This window comes from Spinacia oleracea, chromosome 4 (assembly GCF_020520425.1).
Source record: "Spinacia oleracea cultivar Varoflay chromosome 4, BTI_SOV_V1, whole genome shotgun sequence".
NCBI classification, from domain to species: Eukaryota; Viridiplantae; Streptophyta; class Magnoliopsida; order Caryophyllales; family Amaranthaceae; genus Spinacia; species Spinacia oleracea.
In genome coordinates this window covers 96295359-96314649 of record NC_079490.1, presented here as the reverse complement: position 1 = coordinate 96314649, position 19291 = coordinate 96295359, and the positions used below count along the sequence as shown (strand labels likewise).

Sequence of the window (19291 nt, the reverse complement as noted above, 5' to 3'; positions counted from 1 at the left end):
AATCCATGCTAGTTGAGTGGTAGTTGCAAATTCTATTCGATTAGATTTCCGTGGAACCATAGGATAGGTTTGGCAAGACATTGTGGGCCTATCTTGTGTTGATCAAATGGCGGTACCTATTATATGCTAGTTAGTTTAGTCTAGGATTAGGCGAAATCTCTTCCGTGGATTAGACGCTTAGCGTTCCCTATCCGAGAGGTGGCGGGTTCGTCTTTAGATGCCATTTGCCTAATCACCATTTCGTTGCATGATCACCATTGCTAAATAGTTGAATTGATTTCCCCCGGTTTCCCTTGGCTATCCCCGACTCCCTAACGTTTCCCTTTCTTGATTCAATTTTGCATAGTTCTTTATTTGTTTTTAGACTCTTAAAAAGTGACAATTCAAAACAAATCTTTGATCGAACTAGATTGACTTCCAATTCAATAATTCACCGTTTCTTTGGGACGATCCCTTTGCTTACCGCTTGCCGGTAGTTGAAGTGGTTTTATAAATATTGTTTGCATAGGTGGTTTTCTACAACGACGGAAAATACGCTTATCAAAATGGCGCACTTACCGGTGGAACTTGAGCACAAGGCTATGTGGGCCATCAAAACCCTGAATTTCGAATTGACTTGTGCGGGAGAGAGGCGCTTGCTTGACCTTCATGAGTTGGAGGAACTCCGCATGAATGCTTATGACTCGGCGAGCATCTACAAGGCCCGGTCTAAACAATATCATGATGCTCGGATCGAGAAGAGAGAGTTCAAGGAGGGAGAGAAAGTCCTCCTTTATAAGACGCGGTTGAAGTTGTTTCCTAGTAAACTCAAGTCCCGGTGGAGCGGTCCTTTCATTGTTGTTCGGGTTTTCCCGCACGGTACTATTGAGATCCGGAATAATAGTACGGCTCCTTTCAAGGTGAATGGTCATCGCCTCAAGCATTATTACTTAGGCGATCCCATTGGTTCCATTGCTTCCATATATCTCCATGACCCCCCATGAATTTGGGGGGATTCGTCAAGCTAATGACGTTAAACGAGCGCTACCGGGAGGCACCCCGCGGTTTTTGAGCAATTTGTTTGGTATGATTCTTTGCGGTGGGTTCTCACTTTCCACCTTGTGCCTTGTCCGTCCATTTTTGGTGAGTTTGTTCGGGTTTTAACGGTTCTTTGCGGGACTTGCTCCCACGATACTTCCGGTAACATCCTTCCGACTCTTATGCATTCTTTTGGGGGCGGGCATACATCATGTTGGGGCATTTGGTTGGATGGGTAGCTGTGCCCCTCCTTGCTTAGTTTTAGGCCTTGAGGACATGGCCTACTTCTAGCTTGGGGGGAGTTTTGTTTGTGGATGCCTACTTGTTGATGCTCATTGCTTTGAAATCATACCATTACATGCTTGTTTCTTTGTTTTTTTTAGTTTGATTTTTAGTTTCTCTTCTTTTTCTTTGTGTTTGTTTCTTTTTGTTTCCTTTTTGGTGTGTTTTCTTATTTTCTTCCTTTTCTTTTTGTTTTGATTTCTTTTTCGTCAACGCAAGTTATCTAGGTTTTCTTAGGCAATATTCTTGATTGGGGCATATAAAATTGGAACTTGTAGATTAGAATGCTTTTATTCCTAGTTGGTAGATTTTTACACGGTTCTTAATGTCTTGGGTCGAGTCTAGGATTTGGTGTCAAGAAAGTTGGTTGAACTTTGGGTAGCATGCGTCATGAACTCTTGGCTTGTGGTAAGATGGTGTTGAATTCTCTAGTGATTTGAAGCCGGAGAGAATGGTATTTGCTCCCTTGTGAGATTCATGTTCAAAAATAAGCCCAAACACATATATATTCATTGAGTGGCATGGATCCTTAGCATTGACTTTCTTGTCTCCCGAGTTTGACCTTTTCCTTCCCGAGACCGCGACCGAACTACTTTAGGGGACGATAGAGGCATTTCTTTCGGTGACTATTTTTCTTTTTAGTTTAGAACTTTATTTTCTATTTTTCTCATATGTTTTTGTTTGCACTTGCCCCATTGCTAGCCATTTGAGCCTTGACCCTTCATTTCTTATGAGCACAATACAAGCCTAATAGCCTTTGTTTTGTTTTCACCCTTAGAAGTGATAGTGAAGCTTTGAGTTATGATGCTTGATGTTTTGGATTGATTATGCAAAATTGAGGAACGAATGTTGTTTGGTGTGAATGGTAAAGTCTTGGAAGAATGTTGTACATAGTGAATAATTGATGCAAAAAGCAAAAAAATATAGAATTAAATTTTGAAAAAAAAAAAAATAAGCCAAAAATAGAGAAAAACAAGGCATGAAAAGTTTCATTTGAAACGTAAAAAGAGGAAAATCAAATCAAGAAAAAAAAATGCAAAAAGAGTTGTAGTTTAGAATTGTTGTTGAATAAGCTTGGGGGTGCCCCAAATAAGTGGAAAAGTATGTTTTTGGTTGATTATGCTTGAGTTGAGTTCTCATTGCACTTCACTTTAGGTATGAGCACCAAATTGCCAAATTTATTCCACACCTTACCCCTAGCCTACGTTACGCCCTAAAAGCCCTCTTGACCCTTTAGAGTTGAGTCATTGTCGGTGGAAGGAGGATTTGGTCAAGCTTAAGGAACAAGGTTTGTTAGGTTATGATACATATGAATAAACATAAATCATGCGGAAAAACCATAAAGCCAGGAAACATATTATTTACACATAATCATTTAGCATAATTCAGATGCATACACTTTGTAGCGTGCCCTCCCTAGCTGCGCCCGAACCGAACAAGAACAAGTCTTTAGGACTCCAAGTGTCGTCCCTCCGTAGATAGTCCACAGCACGTCCGGATCCGCCTTAAGCTTGACCAACTAGAATCGCCCTTAAGGTTACTTAGGATTTTCGGCTATTTTGGGTTGCAAGTGTTTGGCTGATTTTTGCTTAAAAATCTTACCTTTTGAATACTTCAAATCTCTATGTAAATATGTGACCCTAGGCACCTATTTATAGAATTTATGGAAAGGAATTATAATCCTACTAGGATATGGATTTATTAATTATAATCCTATTAGAACTCTAAATAATAAATTTAATCTTTTAGGATTAGGATTTTATCAATGCACGAATTCCGATAGGATTAGGATTCGTTACGAACACGAGCACATGCACACGCATGCACGCCCGCACGCAGGCGTTGCGGCCCACGCCGAGCGCACAGCGCATGCGGCCTCGCAGACCATGGGCTTCGTGCGCGCCCGCCATTTGCTTGGCTGGGCCTGGTCGAGCACTTGGCGTGCGGCTTGCTGGGCGTTTGGCCTAGCCTCGTGCTGGGCCTTCGTCTAGCAAGCCTCGTCCGATGCTAATTCGTACGATACGCTTTCCTATTAAATTCCCGAATCCGGAATTCATTTCCGATACGAACAATATTTAATATTTTCGATTCCGGAATTAATTTCCGTTTCGAACATATATTTAATATTTCCGTTTCCGGAATTATTTTCCGATTCCGATAATATTTCCGATTCTGACAATATTTCCGTTTCCGGCAATATTTCCGATTCCGGCAATATTTCCATTTCCGATAATATTTTCCGATACGTGCCATGTTTCCGTTTCCGGCAACATCTACGACTTGAATAATATTTATATTTCCGATACGATCCATATTTCCGTTTCCGGCAATATCATCGTTTCCGGAGTATTCATTTCTTGGCTTTGACCTGAAGGAAATAATGCCCTTGGTCCAAGTATGCATTCTATGTTAAGTGCGGTTCAGTATTAATTAACAAGTTAATAATTCAGTGAGATCAAGTGAGCTGAATGCCTAGCTAGAGGCCGTTTAAGTTCAAGTGGAATTAATGATATTAATCCACAGCTTACTCTTGACTGAACCCGTAGGGTCACACAAATAGTACGTAAACGGATCAAGTATTTAATGGCATTAAATACTCCATCTATGGATATTCGGAATCGACGGATCTTGGTTTCAGTGGGAGCTGAGATCGTCACAGGCAAGAAATGAAAACTCCGGAAACGATGATATTGCCGGAAACGGAAATATGGATCGTATCGGAAATATAAATATTATCCAAGTCGTAGATGTTGCCGGAAACGGAAACATGGTTCGTATCGGAAAATATTATCGGAAATGGAAATATTGCCGGAATAGGAAATATTGCCGGAAACGGAAATATTGTCAGAATCGGAAATATTATCGGAATCGGAAAATAATTCCGGAAACGGAAATATTAAATATTTGTTCGAAACGGAAATTAATTCCGGAATCGGAAATATTAAATATTGTTCGTATCGGAAATGAATTCCGGAATCGGGAAATTAATCGGAAGCGTATCGTACGAATTAGCATCGGACGAGGCCTGCCAGACGAAGGCCCAGCACGAAGCCGGGCCATCGCCCAGCAAGCCAGCGCGCCACAACGTACCAGCCAAGGCTGCGCCAGGCCCACCGCAAGGCAGGCCCAGCGCGCGCCAAGGCTGCGGCAGCGTGTGGGCCTCGTGGCAATGGGCTGCGAGCTCGCGGGCTGCGCGCGCGCGCATGGCGCCCCTCGTGGGCTGCTGTGCGTGCGTGTGTGTGTTTGTATGCTATAAGAATCCTAAAGCTATCAGGTTTCGACATATGATTAAATTCCTAAACCTAAAAGGATGAATTAATTAAATAAGAATTCTATTAGGATTCTAGTTTAATTAATTCGTATCCTAATAGGATTCCAGTTCCTTTTCCATACCTCTATAAATAGGTGCCTAGGGTCATAATTTATAGACAACAATTGATGTATTCAAGTATTCAAAGTGATTTTTGAGAGCGAAAATTCAGTCACATAATTGCCTACAATAGCCGAAAATTCTAAGTACCTTAAGGGCGATCCTAGTTGGTCAAGCTTAAGGCGGATCCGGACGTGCTGTGGACTATCTACGGAGGGACGACACTTGGATTCCTAAAGACTTGTTCTTGTTCGGTTCGGGCGCAGCTAGGGAGGGCACGCAACAAAGTGTATGCATCTAAACTATGCTAAATGATTATGTGTAAATAATATGCTTTCCTGGCTTTATGGTTTTTCCGCATGATTTATGAATTGTCATATGTATCATAACCCTACAGTGGTATCACGAGCCTCTTATTATTTTCATAATCAAAATTGCATGAACATGGTTAAATATTACAAATTTGCAAGAATTAAAAGGGGTGATTAATTTTCGTAATTGTTAATTAATTGCAAATTGCTTTTATTTAATTATACGTACGCAGTTTTTCGGCAGTTTCTTCGTTACTCATCCAAATCGAGTGATTTTTGTGTCAATTCCGCATGGAAAAGGCATTCTAAAATTTTGACAAAAACAGTATTTTTCGGCCGAACCCAGAATTCTCAAATTCGAAGCCTAACTATGACTTTTCGGAGGTTTTAGTTTTTCGAATGCAAAATTTCGTAAATTTAAGATGTTAAATTAAATATTTGCGATTCTTGTTGATAAATCTTGAATTTTCGATTGACCTACTGTATATGTTTAACAAGTTTGAATGCCTAGCCTTGTTAATTATGCAATCTAATTTGTAATTATGATTAATTTGTTGAAAATTGGAATAATTTAGAATTAATTTGATTTTCATATTTAATTATAATTTAATTAGATACCTATGATTAAAAACCACCATAAAAATTGTAAATTTATGTTAAATTTTAAATTTTTATGACCTAGACTTGAATCCATGTTAATCGAAAATCAATTAAATAATAAATTTTCGATTTTTCGCCCTAAAATTATGAAATTAATATTATTTATTAATTTGTCATTAATTTTGAATATAAATTTTTAATTTTTATGCGACTCGCTCATATAACTTGCACGCACAAAGCAATGGACGCTACGCGTTACCCTTAAGGGGTGATGTATAGTGCGGGCATGCGACGACGAGCAAGGGAGCTCGTCGCCCATGCGGTACGAATGCAGCGAGCAAGGGCATGGTGCACGAGCACAAGGCAGCAGCCCTGCCTTGTGTCGTGGGCTGTGAGCAATGGGCGTGTGGGCAGGGGCGAGAGCAAGGCACGAGCAGTCGCGTTTGGGCAGCAAGCGTGCTGCGCCACAGCGCGCACTGCCTCGCGCAAGCATGCGGAGCCTCGCGCGCAGCGAGCGCAAGCTCGCGTGCCACGAGCGCTACGCACAGCGTCGATGCCTCGCGCGCAGCGAGCGCCGCTCGCATACTGCTGCCTCGTGCGATGAGCGCAAGCTCGCGTGCGGGAAAGGCAGGCGCGCAGCGAACGATGGCTCGCATGGATCGAGCGCTGGCAAGCGAGCGCAGCGAGCGATGGCTCGCGTGCATCGAGAGCTGGCGCGCGCAGCGAGCATCAGCTCGCGTGATGCCTTGCGATGGTGAGCAGCAGCGATGCGACGCAGCGCATGGGCTGCGCGCACATGGCCAGCGATGGATGTGTGCGTGTGGCCCATGGGCGTGCGTTGCGTGGGATTGTTGCGTTGCGATTAGATCGTTTTGAAATTTTCAGTTTACGTAATTTTAATTAATTTTAAAATTAATAATTTAAATTATTTTCTTGGATTTTAATTTTGAATATTGTAATTATAATAAATTTTATTTATTCTAATTATTTTACTAAAATTAAAATCATGAATTAATTTAAATACGACTGAAATTAAATTAAACTTTTTGGATTCAATTATAAATTTATATGAGCTTTAAATTTTAATTAAATTTGTATGTTTCCGGTTAGACTAGAAATACATTTTTATGTTTAAAATTAGTAAAGCATATGAATTTATTGGTTTAAGTGGGAGCCCTTTTTAGTCATAAACTCTTGATTAGGTCTACAAATTCTTAAGGTTAAAACAACTTGATTAGAATTAATAAGGACTGAATAATTTGTAGATTATTGGTGCCCTTGATTAATTGCTGCAAATGTTTATGTGATGCATAATGTGTTTTACTAACCAGCTATGTGGGCCATTCATGATAATGAATGGGTGAATGGTATATATTGTATATGTACTGTTTTGCAGGTTATGAAGTGACTAGTATGGCCCAAATAGGATAGAAAATATGGTCTGCGTACCATTAATTTGAATGTAATTGGTCTAAAGTACCAAAGTTGTTTTTCAATTCAAATATGGTCTGCGTACCATCAAATAGTTGTAATTAGTTTTAATTATAGCTTATCCTATTTGAAGAAAATGGTGCCTCCCACGGAGATTTTCAAGACGGACTTTGAAGTTAAAGCTTCAAGATGTAGTCGGGCCATACTAGATCACATTTATCTTATGCATGTTTTAAGTTATTTATTGCTTTTAAATATGTCTTAAAATGCATGAGATCAAAAGCTTGATTATGTTGCATGATTAAGGATTTTAGTTCACTTAAAATCTAACCAACATAGTAAGAGCCTTAAGTTCCAAACTTAAAAATTGAATTAAAAGGTGCCATGCCAAAATATACACTTGCTTGGATATCCTTTACATCAATCTAGTAATAGTTTTCGCTCAGCGAGGTGTTACTTATTGGTCCTAAAGGGGCAAGGTACACAAATAATTGTGAGTACATGTTAGTTTTGGTGAAACTCAACGATATAAGTAAGGAGTCCTTTTATGTCGTGGCAAAATCGGTAGGTTTACCTAATAAGTTCTTAGACGTACCTATCAACCAAGAGTAGTTTCTAGACTATTAGCAAAAAGGCTTTTGCTTACCTAAAATGTTTTAGAATTGAGTCGACAAATTGTGCTTAATTCTTCAATGGTTTTAGGGTCTTGGAATCATTTTATTCACACCTGCCGGAACACATAATTCGAATAAAATGCTAATGACTTGTTGAAATTGCATGATTGCTTTCATTTTCAAGTTATTATTCATGATAAATGTTTAGACTTTGCATGCTTCAATGTATGTTTTAATTATTGTTTATAATTAAATATCTTGCACTGCAATAAATCCTTTTAGAAAGGTAACAATAAATTTCCTCGATTGGTAGTGAATCCAAGAACGATTCACGGAAATGAGAGAAAATGAGCAATTTAAAAATGTACGTTTCTTTTAGCGACTTTTATGGTTGTTTTCGAGTATCAAAGTCGAATGGCAAACCGATTGGTGCTTGTGAATTCAAAATACAATGTAGTTTTGAGATCACAAAGCATTGAGTTTAAACGCTCAGCTTTACCAATGGTTAATAACCTAATATCTTTGTCCATTTAATTCTCGAATGAGTCTAGTCCCTAGACATTCGAATAGATAGATGCTTAGAGAACTTTAGAAGCTTCTGGTAAGATCATCTAGTTGAAACTTAATATTCAACATAAAATGGTAAGAACCTTGTTGGAGCGACATTGGACATGTCTAACAAAGTATAAAACTCAACACTAAAGAATTCAATTCTTAAGACTATAAGAAAGGGTACAAGAAATAGGAAAACAAGGAACAAATGAAAGGAATTTACGATTTCGTTTCTACCTATAAGTTTATGTTTAAAGAGAAGTGACCTAGCAATCAAACTTCCTTGGTATCATATACCGCTTGAGGTTCTTACTTCGGTAATAACTCAAACAATGGAAGCTAGGCTACACTAATGACCTACAAGTGCGAAATGAAGCATGGCAATGCTACATTAGTTGTAGGGTCATCTAGTTTGTTTTAAGTCCTTTCAAGGCTGGAACTTAATGGCTATTTTGTTCCATAATCATCATACCTAAATTACTGCTTCAAACACAGAAAGACTCACATTCAGAAGAACAAAAACAATTCTTGTTTGTTTGTTTATTTGAATGAAATGGTCATTTACGGGTTGAGTCAATTTGCTTGATTAAAACAAACAACTCTTTAACAATAAAAACTTTACTAGGTTCAAATCAAACCTTTGATTTGAGTTCCACTAATCTTTGGCATTGTTGCTTAGACCATGTCAACAAGTTAACATTCACAAGCTCTATTTTAATGGACTTTTGAAAGTTGGTTGATTTCTAGATCAATTCAAGACAAGCTAGTCTTACTTGTTGAAAGTAACAAAAGATATGAACTATTGTTAGAACACCTAGACAATAGAGTTCAAAGCTAAAAAGAGATTTTATGACTTTATTATTTCACATGGATTTGAGTGAATATAGGTTTATTTACTCAAATGTGATATAAGTTGAATCTGTTTGGCTAGTTCAAAGATTCAGAAGTATAAAATCCACTTGGCAAGAAATCATAAAGATCTAGGTTAGATCATGTTGATGATTACTTGAGACCAAATATGATCATCAATGATTGTGTGTTGTAATTTCACAATCTAGGTCCATAAGATATGGCATATCTTATTTGGAATAATCGAAGTCAATTAGTACTTGATTCGATCAATGATGGATCATAAAGACTTTTCCTATAATTTCTAAAACAAAATGCTCAACTACCACCAAACTAAACCAAATTCGTCAAAGCTATTGAAAAGTAATTTCAAAATATCTTTTCATAATATATCTAAAGAGTTCCTAAACTCAGTGGGAGCTTAGTGTTTGTTATTCAACAAACTAAGGCCCCAAGTATAGATATATGTTTCATTTGATTTATTCAAATGAGACACAAGGGTATTGTTTCTACCATGAATTTTTGAGAACATAATGTTTGTTTGCTCGAAATAATGTCCTTTTGAAAATTCGTTTCCAAAATGACAAGTGGGAGAAAATAGACCTCGAAAGTCTTCGAGGCGAACAACAAACATAAACGGACATTCCGGAGGCTTTTCGAAGTGCTTCAGAAAATCCGAACTTATTCTTTAAGGACTTTAGAAGTGGCTTTAAAGAATAGACATCTCTTAGAAGACTTTACAAGTGCTTCAAGGAGAACAGAATATTCAAAGGACTTTCAAGTGGCTATTGATATTCTATTGTTTGATGTTCTATACCCAAGTAGGCATAAAGTTCAAGTCACTGAAACTATGAGATTCTTCTATTAGATAGTGAAGAAACATGGAGTTCAGGTCACTAAAACTATGAGATTCTTCTATTAGATAGTGAAGAAACCTACAACTTGCAGTCAAACTATTATCATGTAGGTTAATGAGTTTATGAATTGTAAGAAAGCTATGACGAAATATAGATTCCCTAAAATGGTTAGAGGCCATATATAGACTCAAATGTTTTAAATGGTTAGAGGCCATAAAACATAACCAATGTTTTGATGACAAAATTGAAATTTTGTTGATTTCCAAGAATAGTTTCACACCTATTGGTTGCAAGTTTATTTTAGACCATCAAACATGGAATTGTGTTCACACACAAAGCTAAATTAGTTGCTAAAGGTTACAAGCAAATTCATGGCATGGATCATAAAGACTTTTCCTATAATTTCTAAAACAAAATGCTCAACTACCACCAAACTAAACCAAATTCGTCAAAGCTATTGAAAAGTCATTCCAGAATATCTTTTATTAATTATATATCTAAAGAGTTGCTAAACTCGGTGGGAGCTTAGTGTTTGTTATTCAACAAACTAAGGCCCAAGTATAGATATATGTTTCATTGTGATTTATTCAAATGAGACACAAGGGTATTGTTTCTACCACGAATTTTGAGAACATAATGTTTGTTTGCTCGAAATAATGTCCTTTTGGAGATTCGTTTCCAAAATGACAAGTGGGAGAAAATAGACCTCGAAAGTCTTCGAGGCGAACAAAAAACATAAACGAACATTCCGGAGGCTTTTTGAAGTTCTTCAAAAAATCTGAACACTTATTCTTAAGGACTTTAGAAGTGGCTTTAAGGAATAGACATCTCTTAGAAGACTTTACAAGTGCTTCAAGGAGAACAGAATATTCAAAGGACTTTCAAGTGGCTATTGATATTCTATTGTTTGATGTTCTATACCCTAGTAGGCATAGAGTTCAAGTCACTGGAACTATGAGATTCTTCTATTAGATAGTGAAGAAACATGGAGTTCAGGTCATTGAAGCTATGCGATTCTTCCATTAGATAGTGAAGAAACCTACAACTTGCAGTCAAACTATTATCATGTAGATTAATGAGTTTGTGACCTGTAAGAAAGCTATGACGAAACCCAGATTCCCTAAAATGGTTAGAGGCCATATATAGACTCAAATGTTTTAGATGGTTAAAGGCCATAAAACATAACCAATGTTTTGATGACAAAATTGAAATTTTGTTGATTTGCAAGAATAGTTTCACACCTATTGGTTGCAAGTTTGTTTTAGACCATCAAACATGGAATTTTGTTCACACACAAAGCTAAATTAGTTGCTAAAGGTTACAAGCAAATTCATGGCATGGATTGTGTTGAAACCTCATGCATAATCGTAATGCTCAAGTCTCTAACTGAAGCAATGATTGCATATTGGTACATATGACAATTGGATGACAAAACGTATTCCTCAATCAAATGTTGGAAGAAAACTATGTACATGGCATGTCATAGGATTTATGGATCCAAATAAATGCTTGAAAAGGAATGCTAACTTAAGAAATCTAAGTACAGATTTAAGCAAGCAATTGGGAATTGGAACTGTATTTTAGTGAAGCTAATAAGCATTTTAGTTTCATAAAATGTACATGATTCTTATAGATATATAAGAAGTTTAGTGGGAGTACATAAAACTCAATTGGTCCTATGTGTATCACACACATATCTCTCTATTGTGAAATAACATTCAAATGCTAATAACTTAGATTTGAAATTATTCATCAATGATGGACCAAGGCGAAACTTAGTACATACTGGGTATTAAGATCTATTTACAAAGATCTTATAATATTGTTTTGGATTAAGTAATGGCATTTACTAAATCAAACACGAAATACTCATTGGAGATATTCGACCCATATGAATAAATCTAAGTAAAGAATGTTTGAACTATGTATAAGCATTTACTAAGTTAAACATCAAAGGATCTAAGTGAGATTCTTAACCTATATTATATGTCAAAGAATTTAGCTGGATTCAGTATCTACTGAAATTAAATGAGCTAAAGTTACATGAATAGAATTCATTTGGGAATTATTCTGCAAAAGAATTTATCATGTACATAATATAATATGAGGATCGCCAAAAACGTATCGTATGACTTTAGGCATGACGAACATATACCAATCTCTATTGATCTAAGTGAAGATCAACTAGATTGAGATCAAGAACACTTATGGTACTTGAAAATGTACATAGGAATAGTTCTTGATTCAAGGAAATAAAGATATGCTAAATATTAATGCTACACGCATAAACACTGGCAAAGGATCAAGCAAGACCCTTTGGAGTTAACCATTGACAAGGACGAGCTAAAGAGCATCGTATTTTGAAATGGCAACATGGATTGAAGACCATGAGTTGTTGCGTGGGAAATTAAAATAATAATTTCTATGTTCTAAGATATAGTTGGAGAGTCTTCCACATATCTGTGAACTGCTTGGATAAGTAGATCCAAACAAAGCATCACTAGCAACCTATACAGTTGAAGTAAAAGTAATTATTGCCTAAGAAGCAATAAAATAGAGTTGTTTATATGAGTTCTTCATTGAACTTGGGAAGATCACATGTCTGTTGACTTAATGGTTCTTCATTGCAAAATACGTAGAACCACTAATGTAGCAAGAAAGACTAGATCACAAAATTAACATACTCAAAAGTTCTTATCATCATATCGCGAAGAACATTCGATGAAAAGGATGTTAAGATTGGCAAAGCGTGATAACTAAACCCATGCAACAAGTGAGAAGCAACACTCACGTTGTAGCACTGGAAATCAAGCATAGCTTTGAATTCCATGAACTGTTTTAAAGATGGGTTTGAGGCCCATGGTTGTAAAACAATGGCGTTGAACATTTATCATATATGAAATGTATTTTCATATTCCATTCAATCTTGGTTTAGTATTAAATGATGAGTCCCTTCAATTTGATGATATATTCAAGATAGACTGTCAGGACCAGTCCTGTGACAAAGAAATGTCTATCAAGTGAACTTGAATGTCAAAGGTTGAAAATGGTCCCTAGTCGGAGTTTTCTATAAAATTGGACGCATAGAAAACGTTAGACGATTAGAATGCAAGATGACTAGTAGTTCTGTTTCTTGAACTATGTGGACATGGCAATGTCATAATCATTTGCATAGATACTTACTTTGGGAAGACTAGTATCGGACAAGACCTATGAAACTTTACTGTAAGAGATGAAAATCTGTCATAAGTAAATTTCATTAAAATTATTAGACACTAAATCCTCAATACCTGAGTGATTTGAGATTACTTGTTTGAGAACTGGTTGCTTTGACGTTGACCAACCGTCGCACCGTAAAAGGAGGCTATAAAGGCAACGCTTAGGTAATCACCTATCAAACGAAGTCTAATCTCAAGATCGCAAGATTGGGATTGTCCTCCCATAAATCGGGATGAGATGCTTAAAAGTTGTACAAGGCCACTCGGAGAGCTAGAAACTGTGAAATGCATGGCCGTGCTCGGATGAATCATAGGCTATGATTATCTGTTTATTTGATCAGTTGAACTCTGAAACCGAGGAACACCTCTGGACATAATAAGGATGACAACTCTTACCTTATGTTCAAGAGCAAGCATCGAGCGACAAAGGAATTAGGAAATGCACACTTGTCCCTAAGGACAAGTGGGAGACTGAAGGAAATAATGCCCTTGGTCCAAGTATGCATTCTATGTTAAGTGCGGTTCAGTATTAATTAACAAGTTAATAATTCAGTGAGATCAAGTGAGCTGAATGCCTAGCTAGAGGCCGCTTCAGTTCAAGTGGAATTAATGATATTAATCCACAGCTTACTCTTGACTGAACCCGTAGGGTCACACAAAGAGTACGTAAACGGATCAAGTATTTAATGGCATTAAATACTCCATCTATGGATATTCGGAATCGACGGATCTTGGTTTCAGTGGGAGCTGAGATCGTCACAGGCAAGAAATGAATACTCCGGAAACGATGATATTGCCGAAAACGGAAATATGGATCGTATCGAAAATATAAATATTATCCAAGTCGTAGATGTTGCCGGAAACGGAAACATGGTACGTATCGGAAAATATTATCTGAAATGGAAATATTGCCAGAATCGGAAATATTGCCGGAAACGGAAATATTGTCAGAATCGGAAATATTATCGGAATCGGAAAATAATTCCGGAAACGGAAATATTAAATATTTGTTCGAAACGGTAATTAATTCCGGAATCGGAAATATTAAATATTGTTCGTATCGGAAATGAATTCCGGAATCGGGAAATTAATCGGAAGCGTATCGTACGAATTAGCATCGGACGAGGCCTGCCAGACGAAGGCCCAGCACGAAGCCGGGCCATCGCCCAGCAAGCCAGCGCGCCACAACGCACCAGCCAAGGCTGCGCCAGGCCCACCGCAATGCAGGCCCAGCGCGCGCCAAGGCTGCGGCAGCGTGTGGGCCTCGTGGCAATGGGCTGCGAGCTCGCGAGCTGCGCGCGCGCATGGGGCCCCTCGTGGGCTGCTGTGCGTGCGTGTGTGTGTTTGTGTGCTATACGAATCCTAAAGCTATCAGGTTTCGACATATGATTAAATTCCTAAACCTAAAAGGATGAATTAATTAAATAAGAATTCTATTAGGATTCTAGTTTAATTAATTCGTATCCTAATAGGATTCCAGTTCCTTTTCCATACCTCTATAAATAGGTGCCTAGGGTCATAATTTATAGACAACAATTGAAGTATTCAATGTGATTTTTGAGAGCAAAAATTCAGTCACATAATTGCCTACAATAGCCGAAAATTCTAAGTACCTTAAGGGCGATCCTAGTTGGTCAAGCTTAAGGCGGATCCGGACGTGCTGTGGACTATCTACGGAGGGACGACACTTGGAGTCCTAAAGACTTGTTCTTGTTCGGTTCGGGCGCAGCTAGGGAGGGCACGCAACAAAGTGTATGCATCTAAACTATGCTAAATGATTATGTGTAAATAATATGCTTTCCTGGCTTTATGGTTTTTCCGCATGATTTATGAATTGTCATATTTATCATAACCCTACATGACCATCTTAGCTCCCACTGAAACCAAGATCCGTCGATTCCGATTATCCATAGATGGAGTATTTAATTCCATTAAATACTTGATCCGTTTACGTACTATTTGTGTGACCCTACGAGTTCAGTCAAGAGTAAGCTGTGGATTAATATAATTAATTCCACTTGAACTGAAGCGGCCTCTAGCTAGGCATTCAGCTCATTTGATCTCACTGAATTATTAACTTGTTAATTAATACTGAACCGAATTTATTAGACTTAATATTATATGCATACTTGGACCAAGGGCATTATTTCCTTCAGTCTCCCACTTGTTCTTAGGGACAAGTGTGCATTTCCTAATTCCTTTGTCGCTCGATGCTTGCTCTTGAACATAAGGTAAGAGTTGTCATCCTTATTATGTCCAGAGGTGTTTCTCGGTTTCAGAGTTCAACTGATCAAATAAACAGATAATCATAGCCTTTGATTCATCCGAGCACGGCCATGCATTTTACAGTTTCTAGCTCTCCGAGTGGCCTTGTACAACTTTTAAGCATCTCATCCCGATTTATGGGAGGACAATCCCAATCTTGCGATCTTGAGATTAGACTTCGTTTGATAGGTAATTACCTGAGCGTTGCCTTTATAGCCTCCTTTTACGGTGCGACGGTTGGTCAACGTCAAAGTAACCAGTTCTCAAACAAGTAATCTCAAATCACTCAGGTATTGAGGATTTAGTGTCTAATAATTTTAATGAAATTTACTTATGACAGATTTTCATCTCTTACAGTAAAGTTTCATAGGTCTGTCCGATACTAGTCTTCCAAAAGTAAGTATCTATGCAAATGATTACGACATTGCCATGTCCACGTAGTTCAAGAAACAGAACTACTAGTCATCTTGCATTCTAGTCGTCTAACGTTTTCGATGCGTCCATCTTTATAGAAAACTCCGACCAGGGACCATTTTCAACTTTTGACTTTCAAGTTCACTTGATAGACATTTCTTAGTCACAGGACTGGTCTTGACAGTCTATCTTGAATATATCGTCAAATTTGAAGGGACTCATCATTTAATACTAAACCAAGATTAAATGGAATATGAAAATACATTTCATATATGATAAATGTTCAACCCCAATGTTTTCCAACCATGGGCCTCAAACCCATCTTCTAACACAGTTCATGGAATTTCAAAGCTATGCTTGATTTCCAGTGCTACAATATGAGTGTTGCTTCTCACTTGTTGCATAGGTATAGTTATCATGCTTTGCCAATCTTAATATCCTTTTCATCGAATGTTTTTCGAGATATGATGATAAGATCTTTTGAGTTTGTTTATTATGTGATCTAGTCTTTCTTACTTCGATACTGGTTCTACGCATTTTGCAATGAAGAACCATCAAGCCAGCAGACAGGTGATCTACACAAGTTTAGTGAAGAACTCTTTAAAACAACCCTGTTTTATTGCTTCTTAGGCAATAAGTACTTTTACTTCAACTGTTTAGGTTGCTAGTGATGCTTTGTTTGGATTTACTTATCCAAGCAGTTCACAAATATGCGGAAGACTTTCCAACTATATCTTGAACATAGAAATTTTTAATTTTTAATTTCTCACGCAACAACTCATGATCTTCAATCCATGTTGCCATTTCAAAAACACGATGCTTTTTAGCTCATCCTTGTCAATGGTTAACTCCAAAGGAATCTTGCTTGATCCTTTGCAAGTGTTTATGCGTGTAGCATCAATATTTAGCATATCTTTATTTCCTTGAATCAAGGACTATTCCTATGTACCTTTTCAAGTACCATAAGTATTCTTGATCTCAATCTAGTTGATCTTCACTTAGATCAATAGAGATTGGTATATGTTCGTCATGCCTAAAGTCATACGATACGTTTTTGGCGATCCTCATATTATATCATACATGATAAATTCTTTTGCAGAATAATTCCCAATTGAATTCTATTCATGTAAATTTAGCTCATTCTAGTTTCGGTAGATACTAAATCCAGCTAAATTCTTTGACATATAATATAGGTTAAGAATCTTACTTAGATCCTTTGATGTTTAACTTAGTAAATGCTTATACATAGTTCAAACATCTTTTACTTAGATTTATTCATACGGGTCGAATATCTCCAATGGAGTCTTTCGTGTTTGATTTAGTAAATGCCATTAATTAATCCAGAACAATATTATAAGATCTTTGTGAATGGATCTTAATACCCAGTATGCACTAAGTTTCGCCTTGGTCCGTCATTGATGAATAATTTCAAATCTAAGTCATTAGCATTTGAATGTTATTTCACAATAGAGAGATATGTGTGTGATACACATAGGACCAATTATGTTTTTATGTACTCCCACTAAACTTATTATATATTTATAAGAGTCATGTACATTTTATGAAACTAAAATACTTATTAGATTCACTAAAATACATTTCTAATTCCCAATTGCTTGCTTAAATCTGTACTTAGATTTCATAAGCTAGCTTTCTTTTCAAGCATTTATTTGGATCCACAAATCCTATGACATACCATGTACATAGTTTCTTCCAACATTTGATTGAGGAATACGTTTTGTCATCCAATTGCCATATGTACCAATATGCAATCATTGCTTGAATGATAGACTTAAGCATTACGTTTTTGCATGAGGTTTCAACACAATCCATACCGTGAATTTGTTTGTAACATTTAGCAACTAATCTAGCTTTGTATGTGAACACTTTTTCATGTTTGATGGTTTTTATCCTTAAAACAAACTTGCAACCAATAGGTGTGAAACTATTCTTGCAAATCAACAAAATTTCAATTTTGTCATCAAAACATTGAGTATGTTTTATGGCCTCTAACCATTTAAAACATTTGAGTCTATATATGGCCTCTAACCATTTTAGGGAATCTATATTTCGTCATAGCTTTCTTACAATTCATAAACTCATTAACCTACATGATAATAGTTTGACTGCAAGTTGTAGGTTTCTTCACTATCTAATAGAAGAATCTCATAGTTTTAGTGACCTGAACTCCATGTTTCTTCACTATCTAATAGAAGAATCTCATAGTTTCAGTGACTTGAACTTTATGCCTACTTGGGTATAGAACATCAAACAATAGAATATCAATAGCCACTTGAAAGTCCTTTGAATATTCTGTTCTCCTTGAAGCACTAGTAAAGTCTTCTAAGAGATGTCTATTCTTTACAGCAACTTCTAAAGTCCTTAAGAATAAGTGTTCAGATTTTTTGAAGAACTTCAAAAAGCCTCCGGAATGTCCGTTTATGTTTTTTGTTCGCCTCGAAGACTTTCGAGGTCTATTTTCTCCCACTTGTCATTTTGGAAACGAATCTCCAAAAGGACATTATTTCGAGCAAACAAACATTATGTTCTCAAAATTCGTGGTAGAAACAATACCCTTGTGTCTCATTTGAATAAATCACAATGAAACATATATCTATACTTGGGCCTTAGTTTGTTGAATAACAAACACTAAGCTCCCACCGAGTTTAGCAACTCTTTAGATATATAATTAATAAAAGATATTCTGGAATTACTTTTCAATAGCTTTGACGAATTTGGTTTAGTTTGGTGGTAGTTGAGCATTTTGTTTTAGAAATTATAGGAAAAGTCTTTATGATTCATCATTGATCGAATCAAGTACTAATTGACTTCGATCATTCCAACTTAGATATGCAATATATTATGGAGCTAGATCGTGAAATTACAACACACAATCTTTGATGATCATTCTTGGTCTTAAGTAATCATCAACATGATCTACCCTAGATCTTTATGATTTCTTGCCAAGTGGATTTTATACTTCTGAATCTTTGAACTAGCCAAACAGATTCAAACTTATATCACATTGAGTAAATAAACCAATATTTACTCAAATTTAGGTGAAATAATAAAGTCATAAAATCTCTTTTTAGCTTTGAACTCTATTGTCTAGGTGTTCTAAAAATAGTTCATATGTTTTGTTACTTTAAACAAGTAAGACTAGCTTGTCTTGAATTGATCTAGAAATCAATCAACTTTCAAAGTCCATCGAAATAGAGCTTATGAATGTTAACTTGTTGATATGGTCTAAGCAACAATGCCAAAGATTAGTGGAACTCAAATCAAAGGGTTGATTTGTACCTAGTAAAGATCTTATTGTTAAAGAGTTGTTTGTTTTAATCAAGCATATTGACTCAATCCGTAATTGACCATTTCATTCAAATAAACAAACAAACATTGTTTTTGTTTTTCTTGAATGTGAGTCTTTCTATGTTTGAAAACGGAAATTTAGGTATGCTGATTATGGAACAAAATAGCCATTAAGTTCCAGTCCTTAAAAGGACTTAAAACA

The 19291-nt window shown here is 36.7% G+C and overlaps 1 protein-coding gene across 1 annotated transcript; it reads left to right on the top strand.

Annotated features, from left to right (window-relative positions):
- Positions 1 to 545: 545 nt before the first annotated feature.
- LOC110796386 (uncharacterized) lies at positions 546 to 983 on the top strand. Its single transcript, XM_022001448.1, has one exon. It carries the CDS (start codon positions 546 to 548, stop codon positions 981 to 983), a length of 438 nt encoding a protein of 145 aa, XP_021857140.1.
- The last annotated feature ends 18308 nt before the right edge of the window (positions 984 to 19291 follow it).